The sequence below is a fragment of the Microchirus variegatus genome (genome assembly GCF_963457635.1).
Source record: "Microchirus variegatus genome assembly, chromosome: 10".
Taxonomy (NCBI): domain Eukaryota; kingdom Metazoa; phylum Chordata; class Actinopteri; order Pleuronectiformes; family Soleidae; genus Microchirus; species Microchirus variegatus.
The window spans coordinates 19,748,191-19,775,924 of NC_139811.1; the positions used below are offsets into that span (position 1 = coordinate 19,748,191).

The following is a 27,734-nucleotide window of genomic DNA, read 5'->3' on the forward strand; positions in this document are numbered from 1 at the left end:
AAATGAACACATCGTGTGACCCACAACAAAAACAAAGAAAAAAAGCAAAGATTGTGTGGTCACAGCGTGACAATCATTTAAGCTTGTTAGAAAAACGGCACTTAAGTAAATCAGAACCTGGACATGTAATTGTGAAAGAGACGTTTAGAAAGTGGTAAGCCTTTTATTTTTAGTTTGCTCGTGTTTACTTTGTTTATTAGCACTGATTTTTTTTTAGAAGCACTCCCCTGTTTTCTCATCCTTACTCCACAGTTTGTTGCTGATGACCTTTGACTCCCACACTCCTTTCTTTTTCTTCTCTCATTGATTTTGTACAGACACAATGAAGTTTCATAGGAAAATGTGTTTTTTTGCTTTAGCTCTGGACAAAAGCTACAGAGAAATCCATGTCTGATAAAATGTCCACACATCATACGAATTCGACATAAATAAAAGTGGATTTTTTTTTTCCTTCTTGTTTTCATTATGTTGTGATTAGTCCTTTTGTGCAACAACAACACGGTGGTAAAAACCCTTTTGTCTTCTCCTCTGGAAGAACTAAGTGTCAGCCACAGCAGCAGCGGCAGCGTCGTCGTCATCGTCTGCCTCCGCATGCAAAGCAACCCTTTGCTTTTTCCTCAGATCAATTAGCTTCCAGCTCAGAATGGAGGCGTATCTTCATCGCTCTTCATTTCCAAAACAGTCTGAAACATAATTGCGGTGATTTATTGACAGAGGGAAATAATCGTATCATGAAATAGAATACAAACGCTTGGTTGGGATAAAACGTTGTCATGCAAATGACTACAAACATTTAAAGTTGTCATGTTTTCATTTATAAAAACCTGGTGAACGCTGCAGCCTGCTGGTGGAATCACAACACTGCACAATGCAGCTGCTGCTCCTGTGTCAGTTTACCTGGAAGTCCTGGTCAGACAGGTAGACGTCCAGCTGCTGTGGGTGCACTCCTTGAGGTAAAGGGTTCTGCAGCAGCTCCTCCAGAGGGTACTGGGTCCTCATGAGCTGGGCCAGGGCGTCCTGCACCAAGGTCAGCTTTCCTCTGTCTGTGTCGCCCTGAAAATCATCAAAAACACCCAATAACATGTCGCTACTTACCAACTTACAATTAGTCGACTGAATGAATATACAAGACAAAAATAAATAAATATTAGATGAGCATTGCGGAACAAGTCAGCACTTAATTGGGTAAGATGCATCATTACTTCTCAATTTGTAACCACAGTGTGTGACTCATTAATTTAAAAACAAATTACGGGTGTTTTGAAGGCAAAATGAAAGCAATGTTTTGTTCTTAATGTATTCCAAACACCAGCAAAATAAGAATAAGTGATTACAAACAGAAAGTTGGAACCAAATCCACAAACTGTCGCTGTGATTCGACTGAGAGGGTCGAGGTTAATGTGAATGAATCTGGACTAAATCATTTCTTACAAACAAATTCCACAACAACTAAAAATAATAATAATCATTTATTCATTAACACGGAAATAGGAGGCAATAAGTAGCGAGGATAAAACAATGTTAGGGGAGAATAAAACTGTTATATAATTTGAAAATCCATTGAAATCCATAAGAAGCAAGACTCTAACTCTTAAAGTGACTGAAAAAGAAGATACTTTATAATGAGATTTTAAAATGAACAATGGGTTAAAGTTTATACACACTTACATATAGAAGCTCATTGTGTGTTTGGTTGTTGTACCTGTGTGTGAGGTCCCAGGTTTCTCTCCCAGTGGGGGAAGACGTTGGTGAAGGTGAGCGGTTCAGATCCTTCAAAGATGAGATAAGCCTGAGGTGGACGCCTCGGGTTCATCTCTGAGACGCAGAGCAGAACAGCAGAACTCGTAAATCCAATCCGAGCACTGGCAAAGGTTTTCATTTCATCTACGCTGTTATTATAATCTTTCCGTCTCTTGCCTCATACCTTTGCAGTACTGCAGCGCCGTCTGCATGGCACACTTCCTCTCGCTGTTCCAGCAGCTCCAGGCCAAAGCTGAGCTCTGAGTCTGCTCAGGCTGACCCCGCTGCCACAGGTAGACCTCCAGACGGTTGTCAAGTAAGAACAAGGCTGGTGGACGGACAAGAGAAACACAGGAGACAATTTCAATTGATTTAAATGATCTTTTTGCCAATGGGGTAAGAACATTTTACTTGGCCAGAATTCTTAAAAGTAGCTTGTAAATCTGTAGACATTTCCTGACTGTAATGTTCCTTAAAACAAGAAAAACAGGGCAAAATTTAGACAAAACAAGCCAGAATTTTAAGAAATTCTGAAATATTTACTTAAAATGAATCTTCCATTACATGATTAAGCTGACTTTAAGAATATAGTTCGTTAGAATTTCATCTATTTAACACATCCTTAATTCACACCAGTAGTGAACACACAAACCAAATTTTTGTTTTCCAAGATTATTTTTCTTTTTGGGCAGAAAAAAACAATCTACATTTTCAAGAAACACGGCTCGTTTTACTCTATTTTTGCAGCGTAAAAAATTGATTTATGATCATTTTCAGTTTTTTTCACACTTCAGTTCACAGAAGTATAGATGGATACTAGAACTAATGCAGACAAGAAACAAAGCACAAGGCAAGCAATAATTAGGCTTTCATTTATCAGCTGATTAAAGCAAGTGCAGCTCACAGAAACAACTTCCTGTCTGCAATTTTAATTCACTTGAAGAACATAGAAGAACATATAAAGAAGATAAAGGAGACGTTAAATCATAAGGGACATGAATGTGTTTATCATGTTCAGTTCTTTGATGTCTCCGTGAGATGTTGGGCTTTTGCAAGTGAATTTAAATATTACTTATTTATATTTGATAATGTCATGGTGATTAAATCTGAACCTGAAATATGTTGTATGTGGATGAAAATATTAGAAAAAATGTATTTTCATTTTGAACCTTCAAGCTCAACGTTTTGTTGTATTTACAACATCGGAGTAGACGGAGCTGTTTGAACGAGAGAACATGTTTGCTCTCACCTGGCTGTGGGACAGAGTACAGACTCTCCTGGACAAACGGCATTGCCGTCACGAGCCCCGGCAGCCGACATGGACTCTGCAGCTCTTCACCCTGAAATCCCCCCGAGGCGGCGCTCAGATGGAAGAGACGAGGGGTGAAGTTATACTTCCCTGGATCTGACCGGAAACACACACACACACACACACACACACACACACACACACACTTTTTTTACTGGGAGCAGAGACAAATGTCCTGAGGTGATATGAAAGAGAGAAAGTGGTTTCTACCTTGCAGCATACAGTCATAGGCCTTTCTGTCCATGTGTCCCAGTGCTGTCCAGAAGTCTGCCAGCTCTGATCCCTCCTCTATCACCTCCACTTTCACAGGACAGCTTTTACTGAGACCCAGCTCCGGGGGACACCTGATACACACAGAGACACGGCAACAACACACACCTCAAACATAGAAGACTTTTAAAGTTAGTTCATTCATATTTTTATTTAACCTTTATTTAACCAGATAAGGGACTCATTGAGATCAAGATCTCTTTCACAGCAGCACACATCAAACGTAAAATGAGAAACAGGAAAGGAAACATTTACAAAACAAACACTGAAATATAAAAGTACAACTAGATAAACATTAAGTGCAGGAGTTGTGATCACAGTAACAATTTAAGAACATAAACACTGTTCAATGGATTTCTGTTGTCTGTCTTTTAAGATGGAGCGGAAAGCTCCCAGTGTAATAAAGAATCATTAAGTATATGTGACTTACAGTCTTGTATAAAGAACCTTAAAGGGATACTTGAGTAAAAGTACAAGTATCTTAACAGAAAATGACTTTGGTAGAAGTTGAAGTCACTTTTTTTTTAATATTACTTCAGTAAAAGTATTAAAGTATATGACATTTACTGTACTTGAGTTTCAAAAGTAAGTTTATGATATAAAATCTACTTAATTTTTAGAAGTTAAAGTATTAAAAAAGTGAGGTTAGTATTGAGCCGTGGTGGCTCAGGGGTAGTTTGTGGGTTAAATTCCTGGCTCTGCTAGTCTGTATGTGTCCTTGAGCAAGACACTTACCCCCATGTTGCAGCATGTGAATGAGTGAATGGGTGAAAACTGTAGTGTAAAGCAGCTCATCAAAACTAGAAAGGCTCTATATAAATACAGACCATAATACCAACTCTTCTTTTAGTAGTAACGAGTAACAAAGGTAGTTAGAGGAAATGTAGTGGAGTAAAAGTTTCTAGAAACATAAATAACAAAGTAAAGTACAGATATGTGAATTTTGTACTTAAGTACAGTAACAAAGCATTTATACTGTGTTACATTACAACACTGGTGACTTACAGTTGAGTGAGGCGCTCCACTGCCCTCTTGCTGACCTCTCTGGTGCTTGCCTGGGCTTTACAACCAGTCCAGAGGTAGAGCACCCCCTGCTGGCTGTTCAGCAGTACAACAGAGCCCCTGGAGCGCAGGCCTGCACAGCAGCAGTCCACCTCTAACAGCGATCCTTCCTCTGGCAGCTCCCCTCGCACACAGAACAGACGCCACGCTGCAGAACACATACAAAAAAAAAAAACATGTAAAAGTGAAACAAGCAGAGAGGGAAATTAATAAAGTGAGATCACTGTACCTGCATTAGTGTAGGCTTCCTCTCGTTTGCCCTTATGAATGACCAGGCCTCCCTGGAAAAGCTGCAGGAAACAAGGAGGCTCTTTCCCCTGAGGTACAAGCACCTGCAACCACACAACACACACATGACAATCCTCAGGGGAAAAGTTGTATTTGTATACAGAGTATCTGCAAGTATAAGGAAAACATGATTTTTTTTGAGGCCACAAAATCTTGGTTCTTAGTGGCAGAGCAATCACAGGACAATCATCTTGTCAAGCATAAACCATGATGGTAGCAAAAACAATTTTGCCAAATTCAAAGATTCCCAAACGTATTATGGCAACATTTGTTGAGTGGCATTTGATTGTGGGATTTCAAGACCTTTAAATGGCAGATTTAGATATACATTTTAGGATACTTAAGGGCCTTATTTAGGGGGCAATCACATTTATTATCAAGGGACAACCAGTTATAACTTATTTCAACAGCTAATTTTTCTTTAATATATGTATACTTAGAATTAATTGTATATAACAGATTTCCTTTCTATTGCATTTCTAGTTATACTGCCCCTCTTGTGTGTTCTTTTATACTTACTATTTATCTATTTTAACTATTTATCTATCTATCTTTTGTCTTTTTACCTAGCATTTGTGTGGACACCAAAGAAAGATTTTAACTGCAGAGAGAAACATGTTTTCTTACCGTACATATGACAATCAACCCTTTGAATCTTCCATTTGAGTAAAAACTAAAGCTACTGTATAGTTGCGTTTGTACCTGCGACTCTTCCAGGTTGTTCATACCAATCGACAGGAAAGCAGCGGTGTCACGTCCACTGGCGCTGGAATGACGACCGCGCCACAGGAAGAAGGCGGTGTTTTCTTTGTGCGCCGGACCTGAGCTACATTCATCTGAACCGTTCATCTCGTCTGAAACAGAAAAGAGAGAAAAAACTAAATCTTTAAATTTTTACAGATATAGAATAGAGAGTTTGAAGGTTGAGAATGTTGTTCTGTTTGACACGGACCAGCAGCACTGACGATATACGTCCAGCGGACGACGTAGGCGTCTCCCTCGTGAAGCTGTCCAGTGCTCGCCACGGGGATTTCACTGTCGTCAAACTCCTGCACGTGCCAGGTGTCCACCACCACCGTTCCCAACTCCATCTGAGGTCCACCCTCCAGTGTGAGGACGCCGTACCCTCTGTGGACGTCGATCCCGCCCAGCACGTTATGGATCAAACCGTCTCCTTCCAGCGACCGACCCAACACCAGGGCCTTAGCATCACAGGGAGACAGCAGGTCTGACGCTGGGGAGACGGACTGAGCTGCTGGAGCTGACTGTGGAGACAGAGAGAGACGGAGGGGGAGACAATGTCTTCATCCGGTCGTAATAAGAGAGTGAGGTGTTTTTCTCCACTTAAAACAGTGTTTTGGTATTAAATATCCAGTGTATCTTTGAGATGAGTTTTCTGGAACAAATGGAATAAACTACCAATAAGAATGTCTGTGTGTAAGTGTAGGAACTGTTTGGCTTCCATAGCTTTAGAATAAGCCTTTTCACCTACATGAGGAAAGAGCCGTGCTTTGATAACAAGGATGAACTACATCATTTCTGGTACACCAAGGTCACCGTAGTTCCCTGACATGCTTGTGAAATAAAGGTGCGAGTGTAGAAGTTCTACAGTACAATCTGCAGTTGCACCCTTAAATGTCACTAACTCTTACAAACTGGACCATTATTATCATTTTAAACAGGGGAGCTCTGTTGTAGACAGAAGATATGTTTATTGTTCATGGTGATTTAAGGAAATAAAACAACAATCTCTCTATACCTCAACATCAATAACATTTATTTTGAGATGAACCTGTGCATCGTTGTCCGCTGAAGCAGCTCCTGTCCTGCCTGTGCTTCTGCCTGTGCTTCTGTCCTCCCAGTCTTTGAACTTCTCTCTGAACAGAGCCGTCTCATTGTCCTCTGTGAGGACACCGAACAGCGCCCAGCTGGGACGACCCTCGCCTCTCCTGAGGACAGACGTGAAGGTCAGAGTTGACACTAGTTTCACTGGAGACCCATTGTAAGTATGATAATATAGAGTACAGCTACAGTCGATACATGTTTCACAGACTGAATCCACCAAAAACTACACCAACATATCAACCTGCCTTAGTTTAGGTGAAGATTTATCTCTTGTTCTAACAAACACTGTTTATGGAGTATGAATCTATGGTTGTATACATACTATATATATACTATATTGGTGTGTACCATGTCATATGTGGTTGAAATGTCTGTATAACTACAGCACACATGAGTGGCTATATGTTAATTGCTTGTGTCCATTTAAAATACTGAGCATATCTGCCACAAAAGTACAACCGGTTGCTAGTTTTAAGTTTATATTCACACGATCAAAGTAAAACCAGCTGCATTGTCTCGAGTCATTTATTAAAATGGTCAAACAACAACAGCTGGGGTTTTACAGCATGTCGTGATATGCTGGGGTTTCAACGTGAGTAACGACCGTTTGTTTTGGTTTTGCTGCATAAAAAATTCAAATGTAACTGCGTGTTCAGCAGTTCATTTCAGATGCATATGGAGGATACTTCCAGTTCACTCTCTGCCTCTGGAATATGTTGTGTTTTTTTTTTTGTTGTTGTGAAGCACGGACTAAAACGCTGGACTGGTATCTTTGCCTGCAGCGCGGACTCACAGCTGTATGTCGGGGTTACACTGTGTGGGATCCAGTGGGTTGACTCGACAGTTGCTGTAGTCGTAAGCGCCGACCCACACCTGGTGAGTCAGCTGGAGAGCAACGTTTCTGCTGCTGCAGGGAACATCCTGTCCGTGCCACAGGTACACCTCACTGCCGAAATCAAACACCAGGGCCTGCGCACACACACACACACACACACACACACACACACACACACACACACACACACACACACACACACACACACACACACACATGCAGGGGCAGTTTAATAAATTTCTACATTTTGAGAAACAATACTAATCAGACAGGAAACTCAGACCTCCGTGGAGCCCAGCAGGGAGACGGTGGGGATGGAGGCCCAGGCTTGTTCATGAGGCACCAGCCTGTTATCCACCAGCCTGTACACACAGTTGGACTCTGACACACCGCACTCGTACAGCTCGTCCTCCTCTGGTGCACCAGCTCCTGGAAACAGAAAAACATGATTCAGATGTACAAACATCTTTGATTTTTAAAACAGTTTCATTACTTTTTCTGGTGACGTAGATATTAACGCATAGAACACAGAGCATTTAAGCTGCTTTTCCCCGTTAAAACGTGTATAGAGAGGCTATTATAAAGTGTCGTATATCTCTTTTTTTCAGCACAACCTATAGACAATCTGACAATTATTTTCATCAACTATATGAGCATAATGTACTCAAAATGATGTAAATCAAATTGAATTTGTGAAATGTCACAGTTCATAGTTCGCTTGGCTCGTTGTTATGAACAAAAAGAACAGAGGCACAGTTATTTCTACTCTGGTTTTTGTTTTAAATATGCAATACAAAATGAATCATAACTGACTCAACAACATATAAGAAGACAAAAAAATGCATTTTGGAAAGTCTGAAGATGTGACCTATAAACACACACCCCAAGATGTCCATATAAGGTGTATTATTCCTTCTTTTCTTGTTTCAAAAATGTTATGTAAAGACTCTGACCTCTGTACTGCGTCCTTCCTCCTAGGAGGTTCCAGAATTCTGCAGCCGCACTGCCGTCAGAGTTCAGTCCCTCGTCCAGATGAACGACCTGCGAGGCGAGACAGCCGAGATCTCTGTGGCTCTGGATGAACGACGCCAGCTCCAAACCCTGGAAAACAATACATTAGAAGATTCTTATGCTAATGTGCTGATACAATATGAGACTGGGTAGCAAATTGTAACAGTAACAAATTGTGATTATTACACCTGATGATGATTCACCCGATACATAATTAAATTGTGCATTGTACTGTACTGTATAATCTTGTGTTCAATCCTGTTTATACTCAAGCTCATACTATTCTGATAACTTAATGCCTATAAGATACATTTGATTTTTACCTTTTTATGTTTATTATTTATTACCTTTGTCTTTAATGTCTTTGCTGCTGTGACACTGGAGATATCCCTGTTGGGTTAGGGACTAATATAATATATAATAAATAATATATATAATCTTATCTTCTTATATCTTATTTGTCACACTATAAGTTTGTTTTAAATGTATGTGTGAATCCAACAATGCAATATCCCTTATGTCAGCTATATTTGTAAGCAATAGTTGCATTTTACTATGTATAAAACTGTACTGTATATAGAAAAATTCAGTATGTAGAAATACAGTTTCATGTATTTTACTGCAAACATTGCTGAAAATGTACAATATAATGAGACTTTTATATATAAAGAAATAATACATAGCAAACATTTCAAGCCTCCAAAAATGACTCTTGATTTGTAAAAATGTCTATAAAATATGCAGCTATTTGCATACTTTATCCCTTCATAACTTAAAGGTGCATTATGTAATAAATCTAAAGCAACTGGCCATAAAATCCTCCTAATATGTCACAGAGACTCAGGAATAATGTTCATATAACAAACTGAACTCACCAACAACAACAGTACAGACAAAATATTTGCATTAAAAAAATATATTTTGCAGACCGCAAATCATATTTATGTTTGGAAATCATGTTTTGGCATGTGGCGCCACCTACCGCCGTCTACCAATCATTGCAGTCAGTAGAGTCTCAGCTGCCGAGCAACCACGACGAGTTGCCAGTTACGTCTGAGCGGAGGAAACGAAACCTAAAAGACCTCTGTATTTTGAATTTGAGTGTAGTAACTATTTTTGGCCACATTCTTACATATGGCGCCTTTAAGTCAAGCATCACATCAACATCCCTGTCTCACTGGTACCTTGACTTTCTCTTGGTCGCTGGCGAACTCTCCGCTCCACAGCACGCAGTGCTCCGGAGTGACCAACAGGAAGCAGTCTCCACTGTTCAGTGAGCGCACCGTGGGCTCCACCAAACGAGCCTGGACACGCCACCTTCCTGTCACCACAGGCAGAATTTAACGTTAAACATCCGATCACACATATGGATCGACACACCACACACACACAGGAGATATCCCATCTTTCCTGACCTTTGATGTGAATGAGCATCAGGCTGCTGAAGGGAGGGTAAGACTGAGCCGCATCTGAGGAGAGGAGGCAGTTTTCTGATGTGGCTGCAGAGGAGTTCTTACACTCTGTAAGAAGGAACACAAGCACGGGTGAGGTGAACTTGAGTAATAGTCATAGTACCACGTTTATTGTTAATTCAGTTGGTACAGTACAGTGAGGCAGAATCAGTGTTTCTGCAGGACTGAGGTGTAACAGTGTAGACAGGGCTACGTAAAGTGCATATGTTGGGTTGTGTTGTTGTGCAAGAACAAAACAGAAATAATGCAGTCAACAATACAAAAGTAACAATACTGCCAATACAGCATAACACTACAGCAATAGTCGGACTGAGTATAACAGACCCGCAATATGGCTGTGATGGATACGTGTGGTAGAAAAATAATGACTACAGTAAAAACTATGATTCATTTGAATTTAGCTGTGGAGGAATATGCAAAGTGTGAATATACTGTGTGAGTATATATATTTAAAAACAACACCCAATCACACATTAACACACTTTAAGGCCACAATCGATCATACAAGTAAAAAAGAACTGAGGAAATTCTATATCACCAGTCTGTAAATGAGGAAACATCAGCGGCAGAGCTATAGATAGATTAATATATAATATTAACAATAATAATAATGATAATAATAATAATAATAATAATAATGATGATGATAATAATATAGAATAAGTACAATAAATGTAAAAAAAGAAAAAATAATTCTGCAGAAATGAGCATCATTTCTAAAAAAGTAACAAAAGAGTGAAGTAAAGATTAGATAGATGGAAAGAAAACCTGAGTGTTCTCCACAGGGCTGATAGTTAAAAGCAAATCAGAAAGATAGGAAAGACTTATTAAGTCTTACTAAGAGCTTTAAAGTTCAATAAAAGTATTATAAAATTCAAAAGAATTCCTCAAAAATCCCTCACTCTTCTCAGCTTGTGCTCTCTCCTCAGCAGCTGCGTTGACTCTGTCTGCCATGAAGTCCTGCCTGATGTCGTCTCTGGCAGCGAGAGCCCTCAGAGGGTTCCTGGAACCCTGGGTGCGACGGGACGGACGCACCGACCTCCTGTGCTCTGCTACTGCTGACGTCAGTCTGCACACACACACACACACATCCATTTTCACATGCACGGATTTTTTAATTATAAATAAAAGTTAATGATTATTATTGATATATATATTTTCAACAAATGTGTTTTTAGACTAAAAATAAAAGAAACCAATACAGAAGATTTGTTTTTCTCTCAACTGCAACATGATTTCATTGAGCTACAGTCAGGAGTCACCAGCAGATGGCAGATGACTCACAAATGAAGAGAGATTTTGCACATTTCAAGTGCATTTATTAAATCAAACAAATGTCACTGTTCATTTTAAACTTTTTTATGGATAATATGCCCTATATTTTTCTTTGATATTATAAACATTAACTAGTTTGATGAGCGAATATGTGATACCTATAAAAAAAACATAGCTAATTCAGGGAAGATTTAGAATGAATCAAGGAATCAGATTTAGAATGAATGAAACATAGATTTTACTTATTGGTACTTTCGGCATGATGTCCTACTGGGATATACATATAAAACGATAGCTTAATAATTGACATAATAATAATAATTCAGAGTTTAAATTAGTTTAAAAAAAAGTCTCACATGGGTGTGTTGGTCTGGCAGAAGATACCCAGGTCCTGCTCAGTCTCTGTGGACACACCGTCCCCACATGGGAAGGCACAGGCTGATGGAGGTGGCTGATCGCTATAGAAACCACCATTAAACGTCGTGCTGGATTCATGCGCAGGCATCTCGTCCTTCACGTCCAGCGTCTGTGATGGAGCTGGCAGCAGATGAACATGGACACATGATGAGACTTCATAATTAATAATTCATTTTAAATTCATGGACCACAATCTGTTTGTGTTGTTTACCTTCAACTTCCATCACAGACTGCACTGACATCTCTGGTAAACAACAACAAAACGAACCATTTATAGACAGAATAAACAATGTTGGGGCTTAAAGTGTGAGTTTATGTTGTTAATAATAACGCAGGTTCTACCTTGGTATGAACACATCTGAGCTTCAACCGAGTGCTTCTCGCTAGGAGACGTCACGTTTGTGTCCAGCTCTGGAGATCTGAGACCTGACAGGTGGTAAACACAGTAAAGGCTGGAATCAGAGACACAAACCCGGTGAGATTGCACTTAAAGAGATGCAGAGAGCAAAGCAAAACATTTTAAAGTCACCTCTCTCTATCACGTGTCCAGTCTCCTCTTCTTCTCTGTCCTGCTGTGCATTCACCTCCTCAGCTTTGTCCACCTGAAACATATCATCCTCAACTCCTTTAACATTCATCAGCCACATTAATCATAGATTAAAGCACTGAAGGTGTCTAACCTTTTGTCTCCACTGAGGCTGAGTCGGGGTCTTGGTGGGAGAGGAGACTTCTTGTGCCTCGAAGGACAAATTTGTCTGAAAATGAGGTAAATAAAAACAAAAAACAGAAAGCAGGTGAGTTCCACAGACACAAAAAGAAGTTGCAATAAGAAGTACACACTATTAGCATTAGTTAAGTATTAATAAAATATTCAATAAATAGTCAATACATAATTTATAACGCATGAATACTCATTTGTAGTTTATAAACACAGTTATAAATGTTTTACTCATCCCATCAGCTGAGGAACAGTGAGTGTGTTTACATGCTCATGTAAACGGAATAAACTGATGTCATTATCGGTCTACTGCCGTTATCGTTTTGTTGAACACACCTAGGTTTCTGTCAATAATCTGAGGTCTTAGAGACGTGTATACACCGTAAACGGTTTATTACAGTTACTCGATTATTGCCAGTAATCGTTTTTTTTTAGTGTGCATGTAAACTCACTCAGTGTCCAAATAACTGCTGTACTCAAGCAGCCAATCAGCATCCACCTCCAACAACAAGCTCTTTGATTGACTTACAAGGGACTGCTCTCTCACCTCACTGTTTGTGTCCAATGCTAATAGTGTCTACTTATTATAAAGTATTACCGAAAAATGTGAAGAAAAAGGATGCACAAATAATTTTGGGGACAATGAATTAACATGAAGGGTCACACATGCTATTTAACTACTAATTAATTATGTTTACATAACATAAACATGGAATTTAAGGGAATTTAATGTTAAAGTAAACTAAACCTTGACCTTTAGTCCTCCCCAAATTTGAGGTCACAGGCTCCCTTTCCCTTAACCAACATAACCAAATTTTGCCAAATTTGAAAGGATTCTCTTCAGAGGTTCTTGAGATATTACACTTACAAAAAAAGGACTGAAGGACCAGAAACCTGAAAACATAACTCCTCATTTACACCTCAACATTTGACAATATGGACTATCAACAAAATGTACAGATTTTAGCACAGAAGTTTAATGATATCACTAACTCACATGTTCAGTATGTACTGCTTTTTGCGGTGATTTCAGAAACCAGTGAGAAATCTGCATGTAACTTCATAATTCTTCATAATGGGTTAGTCGCTGCATACAGCGTGCAGACGTGTGACATATTTTAAGATTCCAAAAAATGTAAAATAAGGGGGAAAAACAGTGTTTGGTGTGCACAAATGATGGGAGAATGGAAACAGTCAGAGTTCAGATGAAAGACAATCAGAAACAACACAGCAGCTCATGAAACGACAGCTGTCTCCGATTTGACAGATTTTCACACATCCGTCGCAAAAATCACATCCACCTGAATCTGTGCGACGTAAAAAAAAAACCTTTTCACTGCAAACGAAGCAGTGCAATCTTCCATGCACAGGCTCACACAGTTACCTGATTGAAACACATGATATACTGGGGTGTCGCGCTAGAAAAGACTGAGGCAAAGACGGGTTCCTGGGAGAGAAGGGGAGTTATGAAAGAGAAGCTAAAGCTTTAAAAAGTTTTTAAAGAAAAGTCAGTGTTTTGATGGTAGAGATTAAGGCGGATCAGTTATTTTAAGACTCACCCAACACTCTTGGCTGATTCCTTCACAATAAACGTTTTCAGTGTCTTCCTACAAAAGGCAGAGACACAGAAAAGACCAAACAAAATTTAAAAAGCATAGAATTAAAACAGACAATCGCAGAGTAGGAAAAGATCAACACACACAGAGGTGGAAAGTAATTAATTACATTTACTTGCGTTACTGTAGGTTTTTGTGTACTTAAAAAATGTGTTTTACATTTACTTATTTCTTAATTCACACACAAGAAATGAATGCAGTGAATGATGAGGACAGGAGAATGATGAGGACAGGCAAATGAATAATGAGGACAGGTGAATGAATGATGCGGACAGGTGAATGATGAGGACAGGCAAATGAATGATGAGGACAGGTGAATGAATGATGAGGACCGGTGAATGATGAGGACAGGCAAATGAATGATGAGGACAGGTGAATGAAAGGGACAGGTGAATGATAAGGACAGGTGAATGAATGAATGAATGAATGAATGAATGAATGAATGAAGATGACAGGGGAATGATGAGGAAAGGTGAATGATGAGGACAGGCAAATGAATGATGAGGACAGGTGAATGAATGATGAGGACCGGTGAATGATGAGGACAGGCAAATGAATGATGAGGACAGGTGAATGAAAGGGACAGGTGAATGATGAGGACAGGTGAATGAATGAATGAATGAATGAATGAATGAATGAATGAATGAATGAAGATGACAGGGGAATGATGAGGAAAGGTGAATGATGTGGACAGGTGAATGATGAGGACAGGTGAATGAAGTCGACAGGTGAATGAAGAGGACAGGTGACTGATGAGGACAGGTGAATGATGAGGACAGGTGAATGAAGAGGACAGGTGACTGATGAGGACAGGTGAATGATGAGGACAGGTGAATGAAGAGGACAGGTGACTGATGAGGACAGGTGAATGATGAGGACAGGTGAATGAAGAGGACAGGTGAATGGATGAAGAGAACAGGTGAATGAAGAGGACAGGTGAATGGATGATGACAGGTGAATGAAGAGGACAGGTGAATGATGAGGATAGGTTAACGAAAAACAATTCATGTGATGTTATCCTTTTTGCACGGCATAAGAAAGAAAAAAAGTAACTAACGTTTACTCCTACACTTTCAGACCAGTACTTTTACTTGTGCTACTTGTAAATTTAACAAAATAGTAGTACTTTTACTGGAGTACAATATTTCAATACTCTTCCCACCTCTGCACACACACAATAAGGTCACGAAAGGGTCAACGTTTAACCAACAACGCAATCGGGGTGTTTACATTCCACATTGTCACGTTGTGATGCAGTCAAACTCGTCTCAGTCCATAAACACTAATGACCTGCGTATATCTCCCCCTCCTCCCAGTAACTCAAAACTGATCTCAAGACATTTAGCACATACCAAAACCGGAGTGCTGTTGCTAGGAGACGCTATATCTGGTTTCAAGTGACGGCATGACAAATACTCAAAACTGACCGCAGGCACAGCAAAACTCGATCACCTCAAACTGTGACACTGACTTTTATTTGACTTACATTACAGACAACAACTGTGACACTAGTTTATGATTTAACCTGGTTTGATCCTCATTTCTGTCAAACTACTTTGACTCAAAAATAAAATATTAAGCCTGATTTACTGTACATAAGATAAGATTTAAAGAATTTTTCCAGATGATATATGATTTATCTAATGTGTCAAACTGAAGAAGCACCATGGCAAATATGATGTACTTTAAAAGGTTAAAGATGCTGACCATTAAATGCTATACAGTATGTCTGAAACTGTATGAAGTTTACAGATATTAGAGCAACTAAAAGTGACACCGCACAGACAGCACAGGACAGTGTTTCTCACCTTCCTACAGCTGGTGTTGGTCGTCTCCTGCAGTTCAGAGGAACCACCCAGAGGTGCAACGTGGACGTGGCCCATGGCTGTGGTTTCCTCATCGATTCTTCAGTGAATTGTAGTAAATAAAACATAAACAAAAGAACACAGAGCAAAAATTTAGTTTTGTTGTACTATTATGTCCAATACATTTTCAAATGACACTATATTCATAAAAGCACTTTGATCATTCATAATGTATCCATCCACTGAAGGGTAAGAGAGAATAAAGCATTTTCCTAAGAAACATCTGGAAATGAATTCCCTATCAATCATCCTTGATGAGTCACTAGGAGTGTATGGTGGTGACACTGCCCTCTGCTGGCACTTATTGTTTTGTTTGTTTAGCTCCCGCCAATTAAGGCGATGGAGACGGGACAAACGGGTATCAGAAGCTGACATGGCACTGAAGAAACACTAGTTTAGTTAGACTAAACACCAAATGAACAACAGCCTAATTATTGTTACTCTGTTTATTATTTTTCTGTGGGTATTTGTTTCATTTTCTACACACTGAAAAAATTGTGTAGAAAATTCCTCAAAATTCCTCACAAACCCTGGAATACACAGTAGAACAGTATTTCTGATTCTGAAGTACCACCAGAGAAATCTCACGTACCACTGGTTGTACACGTACCACAGTTTGAAAACCATGGATAGAGCCATTGTACATAGAGACACACTGTCCTACACTAACCATGGACGTCTGTAGTGATGACCTTGACTCATACAAACAAACACTCACACAAGTTACCGCAATTTCTGTTACTTACAGGACTTTCCTTTTCGCGTCTGAACTGCAGTCCACAGAGGAGACCAACTGTTCCCGTGGTTTTCTCTCCTCCTGAAGAGCATCCTGCTCCGACGAGGCTCTTACTGGCGTACAGGCGATGGTTTCCCTCCTGTTTCGAGTTCTCTGCCTCCAGGGAGGAGCTGCCAGAGAGGCTCCCTCCACACCCGAGGCCTCACATCTCTCTCGACGCCGTGCTGCAGCAGATCCTTGCCTCTCCGTCGCCTCCGTCCTCCCGTGCATCGCCTCTTCTTCCCCACAAACTCGGCCGTTGTTCTCATGTGGCACATTGGCGTGACCGCCCTCCGTCCCGCTCCACGACGAGCGCTCAGTGCGGCTCTTCTTCAGGATTCCTCTTAAGCCGGGTTCAGAGTTGTGACACTGAGAGCCAGGACTGGACTCAGTGTCAGGTCTGGGCTGAGACAGACGAACCTCACTGGGTTTTAGGTTGACAGACGAGGCCTGCTGTCTGTCGGACAGATGAGAGGACAAAGGGAAGGCAGGAAGCTGAACGGGTCCTTTCTGAAGCTGGTGAAGAGTGAGAGAGATAAAGAGAAACGTTACCTACGTTTAAAGGTGCCATATGTAAGAATGTGGCCAAAAACAGTTACTACATTCAAATTCAAAATACTCTTTTAGGTCTTTTAGGTTTCGTTTTCTGACGTAACTGGCAACCCTTAGTTGCTCGCCAGCTGAGACTCTACTGACTGCAGTGATAGGTGGCGACACATGCCAAAACATGATTTCAAAACATAAACATGATTTGCAGTCTGCAAAATATTTTTTTTAATGCAAATATTTTGTCTGTATTGTTGTTGTTGGTGAGTTCAGTTTGTTATATGAACATTATTCCTGAGTCTCTGTGACATATTAGGAGGATTTAATGGCCAGTTGCTTTAGATTTATTACATAATGCACCTTTAAGATGATGTGAAATAAATAAACATTGACTTGGTTCCTCTGACCTACCAGGTTGACCTCCTCCACAGTAATGGGCTGCGTGCGATACCGGGCCCCCTTCTGTCTTCGCCTCTCTGGTGGCCCATCGGTGTTACTGCTCCCTTTCTTCTCCGGTACAGACAGATTATTAAAGAGGGCCAGTTTCTCGCTCATGCTCAGCCTGCAGCTCTCATCGCCTTCTTCCACCGCCTCCACCTGCTCACACTGGGACTCCACTGGGAGAGCTGGTTTAGGGGCGCTGTGGAGAAATATCACATTACATACTGTATATTATAGAGGGTTTACTCCTGAAAGGACAATAATCATCTAAATCTGAAAAGAACATTTTAATTCACCTGAACGGGGAACAACGTGCCTTGGAGCTGATGCGTTAGACAGGATAAGGAAATAGGAAGTTATGAACAATGAAGTTGCTTTAACATAAACGTGAACATTTTTTTTTAAGATTTACATCTTCACTGGGAAATATGTCTGACAAATGTTACTTTTTGTGGTCATTTTCACTCACTGTAGTTGTTGTTTTGTTTTACTTTAAATTAAGATATAAATGTGTGAATCTAATAATCTTCTGAACTCTCCACATTAATCCTGAGACACCATTGGATGTATCCTAATCCTAAAATGACATAATTAATGGAATGTTGTGACCTGTTGTAAGTAATTAGGGAATAATGAAAATCTTACTTTATAAATGAATAAAAGTCAGTCCCAAATGCATTAGCTAAAAACCATGAAAGATTAAAAATGAAAAAAAAAAGTTCATTATATAATATATATATTATTATTATTATTATTATTATTATTATTATTATTACATAATGTTGGTTTTCTATATGGCGATTTGGTAAATTGGACACTCTAAATTGACCTTAGGTGTGAGAGTGAATGGTTGAATGGTTGTTTGTCTCTATATGTGTGTAAAACTGTGAAGTATGCAACCATTAAACCAATACTGTGCTTTTTTATTACTGACCCAATCATTGATACTGCATTTAACAGGATCATTTTGCAATAAAGATAAATCTTACAGGGACCTTGAGTGACATTTGACCTCCAACACAACCTGAAGCCTCGGTTAAACGATCCCAAATGTCCAAATGAGTTATTAATTTTACTGCAGTCTGGCAAATGATCATCATCAGATTAACTATTCTAGACATTCTACATCAGGTTTTATACACACTGTATATTCTGTATTACATATTATAGATGTAGTTAATATAGTAATTCATTTATTTCCCATCTCAACATTAAATATCCATTTATTCTTAGATGTTTGTACTGATAAAAAAGTTATTTCTAAAACTGTATTGATGGTCAAAGTGATCAAATGATGGACATCTGCAGAATTCTGGTTGTTTGAATGTGTTTGATTTCCCAACCGCCCACCTGACAGCCACCATTTCCTCACAGGTGATTGGCTGAGTGAGGAAGCGGTGGTCGTTGCCTCGTCGCCCCCTGCGCTCGTGACAAACGCTGCCCGACCGAGGCTTCAGGAAGGCCGAGGCCTCGGGGGCTGCAGACTTCTCCAGCTCCTGCGGAGCAGAAAAGAGAAATCGTTAAAATCAACACACAAGCATTTGGCACAGGTGAGCCCAACACTGGGGTCAAACCGCGGCCTACATCTCCACTCTGAACAAGTCGTAAGAGCGAGCACAGAAATGGCAGTGAAAACTCTCTCTCTCCTGATGTCTCCTGTTCTATTTGTATGGACAGAGGGAGGGGAAGGGGGGGGGGGGGTCAGATAGCTGGTGAATAAAGCTGCTCGCTCTAAGGTGGAGAGTCTTAGGCTACATGGATTGAATGCCAGCCCAACAGGTCACAGTGTAACCAGAGCAGCGCCGGCTTCAGTTACCTCCCTCGCTCCCTCTGCCTCCACAGAGCAGCAGGATAATTATAACACAGCTGCTGTGGTTGTCACTGGCAATACAGCGTTCACACACATTTTCACCTGACGCTACGTGACCGAAAGTGTGCAGGAGGTGAAACGTAGGACTGTAACGGTGGAGGTGAAAATGCAGGAGGAGAGTGTCCAATCTTCAGTTTGGTTGTTAGAGAAACGTAGACACATATGCACAATTAATGGAATGAGTGCACACTTTTAAGCATCAAAACAAACGGCGAATGTAAAGAACACATGTTTGACATCCAGTCGACAAGAACAGGCTTATTACATAATGAACCTTTAGTAATCAATATTTTGATTTGATGCATATTCATAGATGTCATCAGACATCTCACCATTAGGTAACTAATAAATGATTATCTTACTTACTTACTAACTTTCACAACAGCTTTAATTATTCTGTTAAAGCAGGGAAAAAAAGCTCATAACCAGGCAGTTATTTTTGGCAGCAGGTGTGAGGACAGACGGCACAGAGGAAGGAAAGCAGGTCACATCATCACAGACAGCGACAACCACGAGTCGTGTTGCAGTGCAGACTAACACAGACGTACTTTAAACAAAGACATCTTGGCTGCGACACTCATTTTGGCTCTGTCATCTGTTTTCACGTCCACTGCGAGAGGAGAACAGACATAAATCGTCAGGTCACAGAGGCCACAATAAATAGAAGGCACAGTTTTAGCCTTTTACTACAGGGATTAAAGACACTTTCATATCAAATAAAGCTTAGTTTCACAGAAATGTATGACAAATAGAGGTCTAATTATAAAAAACATCACAACATCACAGTACATCTACTCACTGAGACACTTTCTTAAATCAATAATTGCTTTGATTATTGTTGATTATAGTGTATATGTGTTTATGTCTGTTGTAAAGTATTTTGACCCAGTGAAAAGTGCTTTTTTTAGAGCCAGTGTGCAGAATTCACATCAAATTATTCCTCTAAGATTTATCAGGTGACGATGATCTAAACTACCAAACTGTAGTAGGACATCTGACTAGTAGTTAAAATACAGATGAATACAGTAAAATGATGATTTTGCAATGATATAACAGAATTAATATCCAATGTGTATAATATTACAATGAGATAGAATGTTATAGTAAAGTATTATAATATCCTGTATACTGCATTTACAACAGTTCCTCAGATACACTTTTTTATATCAAATTTGTTGATAAGTTTATCGAAATGAATCCAATTTTCAAATTGCAGTAATGAGCTGTGTGGAATACAATACAATACATGTTAAGCCATAATCAAGAAAATCCTTTTAGATGATTTATTGTCTTGATCTATACACATCTTTACAGACCCAGAGTAATCATTTTAAAGATGTTTTTTGAATGAACACGAGTTTAATGATGTAAAAATTACATGAAATGAGTAAAATTCAAACGGCAGCATCCCGACTTTGCAACTTGATCACTGTTTACAGATCACCCACTAACACACCTTGTCTTTGAACAGTTAAAAATCAAGTCATGGTAGTCAGTGGTACGCGAGCTACCTCTGCTGACCTTATCTTTTCAGTGTCTTGTCTCAAACCATCTTCACTTTATATAAATATTTTTTATTCTACTTTCACATTTGACCGGTATCTATAACTTCTTCAGAACTTAGAGGCCTTGTTTTGTGTTTTGTTGAAATAAAACTTTTAAATTGAATCAGATTGATCAGAGACTCAACATGAGAGGCTGTGGTAAATCGTACAATCTTGATTACAGAGAAACTACAACTGTCTCTGCCCCGGTGGAGCTAAATGTGCAGGTTTAAAGACAAAAAGCCAGCTTCAATCACACCGTCGCTCCCATGAAATATGAATTCATGTTGTCTTTGAGGAGTTAACGCAGTGTAAAATGGAAAAATCTCTCGGTACGTGGCTGTAAATAAGAAGACAAAGAAGCAGTAAAAGCTCGATTTACGGAGACAAGGTGATTTTAAGTAGCTGTGGTCTAAATTCTCGGTTGTCAGTCGAGCTTGTAATCTTTTTATGTTGAGGTTAAGAGGGCAGCGGACTCACGTGGGTTTTGTGGCGACATAAATCTGTCATCGCTGCGATTAAACATTGTGAACCTAAATATACAAGCTGATTTATTTCACGGGCTATTAAATTAGTTTATAGAAGCAACTCTGCAAGTCGGACACACACTCCTAATATTTTTATGGAGCGTGCACCAACACGTGAAAACATAATTAAAATGATTCACCGTCAACCTACTAAACTTCAAATTTGTTTCTCTTTGTCTTCACATAATTGTCCACTGCGTTGTCTCGCTGTGAAATTATACATAACAAAGCAAAGCAGGAAAATCGGTTTGTCCCTGAACACAACACCATCCACTCCAGGTGAGAAGAGCTTTACCTTTGCAGTTCTCCTCCTCCTGTGCATCCACCAGCCTGGAAGAGATGAACAAAAGAGGTAAAAGATGAGGTCACCGTGTGAAATATGAGCACAGAGCTGATGTGGACTTTAATCTTCAGCTCCTTTAATCTAAGCCCTTTTCTTTTTTTTCAGATTCTGTTTTGAGCTCACAGTGCTCGTCTTTGTGCTTCACCTCCATCCAACAATCACGACACTGTGTCACATTTGCATTCTAGGTAAAGCAAAGCGGCGGGAACGCGGGGACACACGACAAACACATGCAAACCACGTCAACCACAGGCAGTTCATGTAAAAAAAGGTCCTGGAAGAACTAAAACACAGTCCTGGAAGTGAAAGACTGGAGATCATGACATACGTTATGATGAGAATCATGTGGCCGAGATAGTTCATCATAACTAACTAGTGATGATGTTTGTTTATGTTCTGTATTGTGAGTGTCTGTGTTATATGTATGATTTTAAGGATAAATGTTGCATGTTTTAATGTAGTCAGATATCTTAAACTGTGTTTCTATTAACACTGATCCCTGTCTATGTTATTAGTCTTCTGCATATGAGCAATTTAAAGTTTTGTCATTTAAATTTGATATTTTGTTTTAGTGTGACACTATTATATCAGTCCAGGGACTATAAATGAAAAGTAGCCTCATGGCTAACACTGGTACCTATGCAAAAAATGTTCATCAGTGTAAACTGTCCCTGTTTAAGTAAACCAAGTACATACATGAATAGAACAATGATATCAAATTAATTACAAAATTAATCAAAAGAATAAATCTAAAATTGATAAAGAACAGCACCAAGTCCAGCTAAAGAACAAAAATGACTCTTATCAGTTGCTCACTCACTCAAGGACAAAACAATCTTTGACCTTTAATTGACCTTTCTGAAGGTTATGTAGGTTTTGTAGATGTAAGTGCACAATTGTTGCTTAAAGGTACTAAATGTCCGTTCCAGCTACAGGAGAAACCTCCCAGCAGCAGCTCTCTACCACAAGCCTTTGCTCTGCGTTGGTCAGTGTCCTGTGTTGTTCTGCTCGTGCATTGATATTTGTAAACTTCAAAAAGTCACTTGCTGCTCATACTCAGCGCTGGATGTAGGTCAGACAATGATGTTTACCCTGAGGCGTACGGGCGTGCGTGTTAGTCACATCCTTTAGTCCAGTGGTTCTCAAACTGTTTATACCACAGTACCACAGTACGATACAATAGAACACTATGTCTGATTTTCCTCCAAGTACCACCAGAGGATGCTCGCGTACCGCTGGTGGTACACGTACCACAGTTTGAGAACCATGGCTTTAGATTGTCACAGAAAATTCCAATAAGTCATTCTACAGGTAATTTTAGGCACACTTTTAAGTCACGTTATGATCGTTTCATTCACTGGAATTAAAAACCAACTATTGTTGCATTAATAATCTTGCATATTGCCTCTTTAATGGAGGCCAGGACTTCAGATTGTAAAACTGTAAGCAGACGTGCACGTTAAAGATCTTCCGCAGAGCGTGTACCAAACCCACAGCAAACAGCCCATACCCGCTGCTCTCCTCCATCTCATTGGCCGTGATTGGCTGCGTCCTGAAGCGGTCGCTGTTCTTGCGACCGCCCTCAGGCCCGCCAGGCAGGTAGCGGCGGGTGCGTCGTCGGCCGCCCTCAGAGCCTGGGTTCACAGCCAGGTCCAGAGAGGACGTGGCTCGCCCAGGATCAGGGCAGCTAGTGTCCCCACACACAAAAGGAAGAGAGCAGGAAGAGGAAAAAGGAAGAGGATGTTGAGGTGAAGATGATTATGATCACAGAGGTACAGAGTCTGATGGTGACAGTCTGGATCTCACACACACATGCAGGTGACCCTACACTTTCTCAGGCTGCTCTCCGCTCGCCGTCTGCTGCAGCAGGGCACTTCTCAGCTGGCCTACCGACACCCGAGTGTGGAGCTGCGTGGCATCGGGTCCACCAGGGAGGAGGTGGCCCTCCCCGCTCAGCATGCTGGCAGAGTCCTGGAAACCCTGCCTGGAGGGGGGGGGGGTGAGTGAGGGGAAGGAGGTGAGGGTGCAGGAGTGGGGACTGTGGGTTCAGGAATACTCTCCATCAACTATTGCTGAGGAGTTTCTGGCTCCAAATATGAATGTTTTAATGTTTCTGGAGTAAAAAATGTTTTATTCATGCTCACACAGGAGCACATGGAAGGAGAGAACCTCACTCCCTCATGCAAGGGGAGAATCAGGCTGGATTTAACCCTGCTGGGACCCACTGATTTAGACCGCTCAGTTTTAATTAGCAACAAAGGCTGCAGAGCAACTGGTAAAGTCAAGGATCTGGTGCCAGTGAAAGGCCGACGACGACTATGTTTAAAAACTAACAGTAGTGCTGGGATTTGGTTTTTAATCTTTACAAAAAGGCAAAGAATTAAAGTCATCTTATTTATTTTACTCGTCTAAATTTAGAAGCTCTCACATAAATGATCACATAGTTGTGTTTCACACACCTTGTGTACATATTTTGCACTAAATAAATGTGCAACATAATGAAATAATTCATTTTTAATGTATCATTTAATCCTCATTTAATGTATTGTTCATGCAGTATACTCATACTTTCAGGGTTTCACTGCAATATTACACACTAACAAGTGTCACAGATATAAAATATCACTTGGTTATTGATCAGAGAAATCCTGTGTGGCTTCACCCGACTGTCATAACAGCACCTGGAAGTGCACACCTATGTTTTCTTTTACAAATGTACACTCTAATTATGAGCTAAATAGGTCAACATTCACTCCAGACATGATGTACCTTTCTGAGTAGTTGCACTCTGCAGGAGCCTCTAATCCATTCGTAACCCCTCGTGTCCTGCCGTTAACTCTGAGGCCTTCTGAGTTCACTGTCCCTCTGTGAGCTTGCGCTCCTGGGTCCTGCGCCTCCTTCCCGTCCCTCTTCACCCATTTCGAAGGCAGTTCGTCCATATTTCCATATCGTTCAGCCAGTTCTCGCCTCCTCTCAGCCTTATAGCGAGCAATCCGCTCTGATCTGGACTCAAGGACTGGGCTCTCCATGGCATCCATGTCCCTTAAAAGGAGTTGGTAATGGGAAGCAAATGGGTTGTTGGGTCTTGACAGTAAAATTCAGTTTCCATCAGATCCAACCACTTGTATCTTTTCTGCTCTCATTGAGTCAACCAATCAGAGGATGCAAACCAATCAGTGAGTGGGAGGTTATTCCTGTAAGATGAAAAAAACAAAAAACAAACACAAAATAAGCCACTATTGTCCATTTGTCACCATCACAACACATCATCCATCTTCTCTTTAGGAGTAAACATGTCCTCCGATAAAAACAACACAGATGAGCTGACGCTCTCATTATATATTAACCTTTTTGTTTCTAAAAGTGCGTCTTCATTTAAGACTCTCCTCTCTCATGCTTGAGACCATGTAAGATGACCTGTGCCAGCCTGCAGTGCCACGCAGGAATCTCCCCTTGCACTGAAACTCAACACCTCAGCAGCTCAGCTCCTCTCTGGATCCAGGCCTTCAGCGCGCTACATCGGCAACTTTGCTCCTCATTTCCAAAAACTCTGAAAGTAATTAATCCCATGAGCAACATAACATAACTGTTTGATCGTCGCGTGTCAACAAAGTGGCCAGTTATGGTTTTTGAATTAATTTAAATACACATATTCTGAAATGTCTGGGTTTAGCACAGAGAGGCAGAAAGAAAAAGGCTCCCTGTTGGTTACATGGTTGCCAGGAGGTGAATAAACAACACTAACAAAGCCAGTGGCTGTAACCCAAGATATAAATAGCACTGATAGAGAACAAATTGCATGTAAAGACAGCTGCCAACCCTCGGCTCGCCGCATATGTGTGCTCGCAAATATGCGCGAACTTAAAATGTACGTTTGCATATGTGTGCGTTCCCCAGAGAGTGCATGTCAGCATTCCTGACGCAGGAAACACAATGGAGGCAGAACAAAGAGACGTGAGCCATTGACTTAGCTCACCACATAGATCTGCTGCAGGAGGGACTGGAGCTCTGCTGGACGTAGAGTTTGTGAAGTAAAAGCTGCAGCTTCTAGGTATATTTTGATCGATTTGGCAGACAATACAGACAGGAAGTAGGTGTGCCATGTGTGGGTTTGAGCCGATATGATGTTTGAATTGGTCAAACACTGGTCAAAATCACTGGAAAAGTCCAACATTTAAACTGTAAAAATGTACTTCTTCTTTATTGTAGCAGAATATTTGCCGTACAGTTGGAGGATTACTCTTTTGAAATGGCTCATTATAGCCTTTGTGGTTTAAAAGATACAAAACTACAGTTAAGACAATAGAGTGGACGTACTGTAGGGTCGACAGGTGTGCCGTAGTCTTATTGTGAGGGATTCATTGCTTGGGCAAAGAACATTTCTGACTGTAAACACTTCTGAAATGAGAATATAAAGCAACAGTATCAGCAGACTCTCAAGGCTGCGATATCAGCATCGGTTTCAGAGAAGCAGTATAGTACAGAGCCATCCTACACGTGGATAGATACAAGACAAGGTGCTGAACAATACAGTTCACAGCGAAATTCTTCAACTATTTGTGGTCACGGTGAAGGCCACGTTCTCAGACGTTGTCGGCAGGAATGTGAAAACCTCCATTCCTCATGCCACAGAGATGAAAGCATAAGATGCAGATGATTCCCGTGAGACAACAAGCTCGGTGTTCATCTGCTCTATAGATGTGTCAGCACTTTATAACATGTATACATGTGTGCTTCAAACAAAAACAACCATCCGGCTCAACCTGCCTGCTCAGGCCCACAGAGAGCACAGGCTCAAGCATCCCACAATCCCACATCCCCACGGGACAGGCAATGAGCGAAAGTTGACAGTAGCCACGCAAGAGCAATCGTCATGTGATGAACTGGAGGATTTTCGATTAGAGGGGAGAAACCATCAAGGCTAAACAGGGATCATGTGCTTCTAATCCAAAGACATGAGTTGACTCTGGCTCTGAAATAAAGGCTGTGGATGAGCGAACAGGACTGGAGCTCAGAGATCTGACCTGAAACTTCAACATATATTCAAAGAAAGCACACAGAATATGATATTTACACCATTTAAATCTGATTTTCTTTACAGTTTGGCTTCACTCAAAAGTGCCAACATATTGGATGTGACGTACTTTAACACAAGGGCCATAGAGTCCAGAAGCAGCATAGCAAACCAGATTAAAAGGCTGGCTAAGGATAAGCCTCCAACTAATTACACCTGTCCTGACTCACTGTAACCGTGACAACTACATTAGAGGCATGTGGTTGGAGGACACTGAGATAAAGAGCAGCTTTCTCCTCATTAGGCACCATAACCCAGGCATTAACAGGGGATACATCACATATCAATACATGAATGGTAAATTCTCACTGTAGGAAGGTTCATAGAATATTTCATGGCACAGAACCGGTTTTAAGCTGGGGAAGTATTTAATTGTGAGTCAATTTTAATAAATGACAGTTATCTTATGATGAACGAAAAACAGAAATTAAAAAAAATCTAAGGTTCTTGAGGTTTCATATGTGCGTAATTCGTGCGTAAAACACGGCCAGAGAAACGGAGACTGACCTGTTTCTGCCTTTTGATATTTGAGACAACACTAAAATAAACTTTTTCCTTTTTTTGGATGAACAAAGTGACTGACCACGACACACTCAACAGGTCGTGTAGAACGCACAGCTCGAGCTTCAGCGGCTCAAACAGAACGAGCACCGAGGCGTGACGCATTCAGTGACCGAGGCGTCCGGACTGACCGAACCAAACAGCTGAAATTACGTTATTTGAGTCAATAAGGTAAAAAAAAAAAAAAGTTACGCGTATACTTACGTGCATGAGAAGTGGACGTGAGCGGTGCCGCTGCTCGTCCTCACCACGGCGGTCCCTCCCCACTGGAGTACGGACAGTCGCTCCAAATGTAGTCACAGTGACGGGCCGTGGACAGCGCATGGAGGG

General features: G+C 40.6%; 1 protein-coding gene across 3 annotated transcripts; it reads right to left on the bottom strand.

Moving 5' to 3' along the window:
• Nucleotides 1-136: 136 nt before the first annotated feature.
• svilc (supervillin c) lies at nucleotides 137-27,734 on the bottom strand. 3 transcript variants are annotated; one of them, XM_083897155.1, is made up of 35 exons: nucleotides 27,609-27,734; nucleotides 24,539-24,963; nucleotides 23,598-23,753; nucleotides 23,280-23,456; nucleotides 21,722-21,756; nucleotides 19,904-19,965; nucleotides 18,836-18,981; nucleotides 17,782-17,808; nucleotides 17,456-17,684; nucleotides 16,470-17,014; nucleotides 15,667-15,763; nucleotides 13,802-13,849; nucleotides 13,627-13,689; nucleotides 12,205-12,279; nucleotides 12,054-12,126; nucleotides 11,867-11,950; nucleotides 11,736-11,768; nucleotides 11,464-11,644; nucleotides 10,735-10,901; nucleotides 9,776-9,880; nucleotides 9,545-9,681; nucleotides 8,303-8,450; nucleotides 7,633-7,778; nucleotides 7,308-7,483; nucleotides 6,462-6,618; nucleotides 5,622-5,934; nucleotides 5,372-5,523; nucleotides 4,611-4,713; nucleotides 4,325-4,529; nucleotides 3,260-3,393; nucleotides 2,990-3,145; nucleotides 1,925-2,068; nucleotides 1,703-1,815; nucleotides 898-1,053; nucleotides 137-683 (listed from the first exon to the last, which is right to left on the bottom strand). In XM_083897155.1, the coding sequence occupies exons 2-35, from the start codon at nucleotides 24,805-24,807 to the stop codon at nucleotides 639-641; spliced, it is 4,857 nt and encodes a 1,618-aa protein (XP_083753281.1). In that variant the 5' UTR covers nucleotides 24,808-24,963; nucleotides 27,609-27,734; the 3' UTR covers nucleotides 137-638. The 3 variants fall into 3 exon arrangements, with proteins under 3 accessions (XP_083753281.1, XP_083753283.1, XP_083753282.1); XM_083897157.1 differs by lacking the exon at nucleotides 23,598-23,753; XM_083897156.1 differs by lacking the exon at nucleotides 17,782-17,808 and having other exon boundaries at nucleotides 138-683.

What these genes read in the sequence shown, in the direction of transcription:
- svilc (XM_083897155.1), bottom strand. Translation starts at nt 24,807, where the DNA reads ATGGATGCCATGGAGAGCCCAGTCCTTGAGTCCAGATCAGAGCGGATT. An exon ending in CCAACACCAGCTGTAGGAAG is followed by an intron (nt 13,850 to 15,666) that starts GTGAGAAACACT and finishes TGCCTTTTGTAG; the next exon opens with GAAGACACTGAAAACGTTTA. An exon ending in GCGACCAAGAGAAAGTCAAG is followed by an intron (nt 8,451 to 9,544) that starts GTACCAGTGAGA and finishes ATTGTTTTCCAG; the next exon opens with GGTTTGGAGCTGGCGTCGTT.